Source organism: Octopus bimaculoides, chromosome 20, assembly GCF_001194135.2.
Source record: "Octopus bimaculoides isolate UCB-OBI-ISO-001 chromosome 20, ASM119413v2, whole genome shotgun sequence".
Classification (NCBI taxonomy): domain Eukaryota; kingdom Metazoa; phylum Mollusca; class Cephalopoda; order Octopoda; family Octopodidae; genus Octopus; species Octopus bimaculoides.
The window spans coordinates 35672262-35675474 of record NC_069000.1 but is presented as its reverse complement, the minus strand read 5'-3'; the positions used below and the strand labels follow the sequence as shown (position 1 = coordinate 35675474).

Sequence of the window (3213 nt, the reverse complement as noted above, 5' to 3'; positions counted from 1 at the left end):
GTTAACAACAAGAAACGATGAAACGATATTTTTGAGGCTTGTTGAAATTACAAATCTAGCAGAAATAAGAGGTCCAATTAAAAAGTAAAAATTTAATAACGTATTATAGATAACTCTTGTTTAGCTTCAATATTTCAACGTTCAAATGAAACGGAGTTTACCTGTGAACTAAAACCGATGGTGATCATCATCAAGAAGAAGAGAATGGCCCAAACTGTTGGAGACGGCATTTTCGTGATAGCTTCTGGGTAAGCGATAAACGCTAAACCTGGCCCTGTAGCATAAAAAAATTGAAGAAGAGCAGAGTCAATTTAATGCAGTATTGGTTTCAATTTTTGGAACAAGGCCAGCAAGTTCGTGGGGAGTTGGGTAAGTCGATTACATTGAATTTGAACTCAGAACATAAAGACAGACGAAATGCTGCTAAGCGTAGGCGCAGGAGTGGCTGTGTGGTAAGTAGCTTGCTTACCAACCACATGGTTCTGGGTTCAGTCCCACTGCGTGGCACCTTGGGCAAGTGTCTGCTACTATAGCCTCGGGCCGACCAAAGCCTTGTGAGTGGATTTGTGTGTATATGTTTGTGTGTCTGTGTTTGTCCCCCCAACATCGCTTGACGACCGATGCTGGTGTGTTTACGTCCCCGTAACTTAGAGGTTCGGCAAAAGAGACCGATATAATAAGTACTAGGCTTACAAAGAATAAGTCTGGGGTCGATTAAAGGCGGTGCTCCAGCATGGCTGCAGTCAAATGACTGAAACTAGTAAAAGAGAGTAAAAGAGAGTAAACAATTTTTAATATCGCTAAAAGACCGGCATGGTCATGGCTGAAATGTATTTGATCACAGGACTACTCGGTTATCGTCGACCTGGGGTTATACAACAACAAACCACACGAGAGCCAACAAGGAACTGTACTCATTCACTCAACCTGTGTAAAATAACAGCCAAATCTCTTATAATCATACCCAGTTATCTTAAAATAAAAAGCTATAAAAAAAGAAGGGATTGGTACTGTTGGAACAAATTTGACCATAGGTTTGATCCATCAGAGCTGACCTGGGGTTTAACAACATTTACAACACGTGTTTCAAACACTCACCCTCTAGTTTATTCAACGAAATCATTATCTTTTACTTCGCCACAATTATTTCTAGTTACCTTTTAATGTTCCTTAAATTAAATATATTAAGTTTAACTTAGCTGTTGCTTTTTTTTTGCAGATGGCTTCTAAGAGTAAATTTGTTTCAGAAAATTTCTCTATCAGTAACAATTATTCCCTCATACCCGCCAAAGCGCTAAATGTTTTTTTGTTCAACTAACAAAGAGTGTGCAACAATATATTTTCGATAAATGACACAGTTGGTACGCTTCTTGTTTAATAAGTGTACTTACAATCATAAAAATGACAATCAACTCGACGTTCATATTATCTCCGATCACTTCATTACACATTCTGCTATTTATTTCATTCTTGTGTTGCTGTTAAACCCTCACTCAACATCTCTCTTGATCTCTGTTTCAGTCCCTGTTGAACCTGCCCACATCGATAAATCGTCAAGGAGTCTCTGATCATTGTCTTAATTGATGGAGTAGATCCGAATAAACTAACACAAAACCACTAAGACAGCTGCTTCAATCTGCTTAGTTCTCATTTAACGTTTGTTTAGATAGAAGGAAACTCGTACAAGCAGTCGTTGTCGCACTTAAGTCAATAAGTGCCACAACTCAGTATTTATTATTTACTGCCGTCATCTTGAAAACTGGTTGAAGTGTTTCTGGATGTTTGAACCACTTTCATTGATTTAACAGGCTTTCTTGTAGAAAAATATTAGTTTTAAATGTTGGTACAAGGCCAGTAATTTTAGGGGAGGTGGACAGTTGATTATATCGACCCAGTGCTCAGACGATACTTATTTTATCGATCCCGAAAGGACGAACGTAAATGCTAAAAAAAAAACAAAACATTTCTTCCGATGTGCCAACGATTCTGCCAGCTCGCCAACTTAATAATGGCTTCTAATTTTGGCACAAGGCCAGTAGTTTTAGGGCGAGGGAAATAGTCGATTACATCGCCTCCAGTGCACAACTGGTACTTATTTTACCAGCCCCGAAAGGATGAAAGACAAAGTCATCCTCAGCGGAAATTTTATTCAGAACCGAATGAATCGGAAGAAATACAGCAAAGCATTTTGTTCGGCACGTTAACAATTGTGCCAGCAATTTTGATGGGAGGGAAAACTGGAGTACATCGACCCCAGTGCTCAATTGGTACTTATTTCATTGATGAAAGACAAGGTCGACCTCAGAACGCAACGAGTCGGAAGAAATGCCACATAGTGTTTTGTCCGATACTTTAATGATTCTGCCAGAGCGCCGTTTTCTTCTGGCGTAGGGGTGAAGATTTCTAATTTCAATGTAAAGCCGTATTTTTGTTTTTTCCCCCCACTTCCTTCACGGCTGAGGAAAGGATTGTTACTTATTTAATAGACCTTGGAGAGATGAAAGACAAAGCAGGCCTGGTTGGGATTCGAACTCATAGCATAAACAAAAGCAACTAAGTACTTTTAGGCATTTAGCTATGGCACTCTATCGATTCTGCCATTCTCCGTACCGCGTGACGCGAAATGAAGATTTTTATATTGGTACAAGGTTAAAAATTTTGGAGAAAGGAGGTGATGGCGGAGGTACTTTTACTTGTTTCAATAAAAAAACTGCGGCCATGTTGGGGCACCGCATTGGAGGGTTTTAGTCAACAAATCGATTCCAATACTTAGGTTTTTATTTTAAAAGTCTGATACCTATTCTATCGGTCTGGTGGTTAATGTGTCGTACTCACGATCGCAAGGTCGTGTTTTCAATTCCCGGACCGTAGGGTGCGCTGTGTTCTTGTGGAAAACGCTTCATTTCACGTCGATCCAGTTCATTCAGCTGTAAATGAGTGGCCTAGCGATGGACTGACATTCTATACAGTGTTAATGTTGTAATCTCGGTCACTTATACGCCATGGAAACTGGATAGCCTTAGGACCCGAAACGGTAGTATCCAGGGGTGAGGATGATGAGGATAATGATGGTGGTGGTGGTGATGATGATGGTGGTGGTGGTGGTGATGATGATGATAGTGGTGGTGGTGATGATGATGGTGGTGGTGGTGGTGATGATGATGGTGGTGGTGGTGATGATGATGATGGTGGTGGTGGTGATGATGATGGTGA

General features: G+C 40.4%; 1 protein-coding gene across 1 annotated transcript in view; it reads right to left on the bottom strand.

Annotated features, from left to right (window-relative positions):
* Positions 1 to 3213, bottom strand: part of LOC106877389 (sodium- and chloride-dependent glycine transporter 2) — a 32225-nt gene that overhangs the window by 16093 nt on the left and 12919 nt on the right. The window contains exon 9 of the mRNA XM_052975133.1: positions 162 to 274. Coding sequence (XP_052831093.1) covers positions 162 to 274 — 113 coding nt within the window. The remainder of the gene's footprint in view (positions 1 to 161; positions 275 to 3213) is intronic.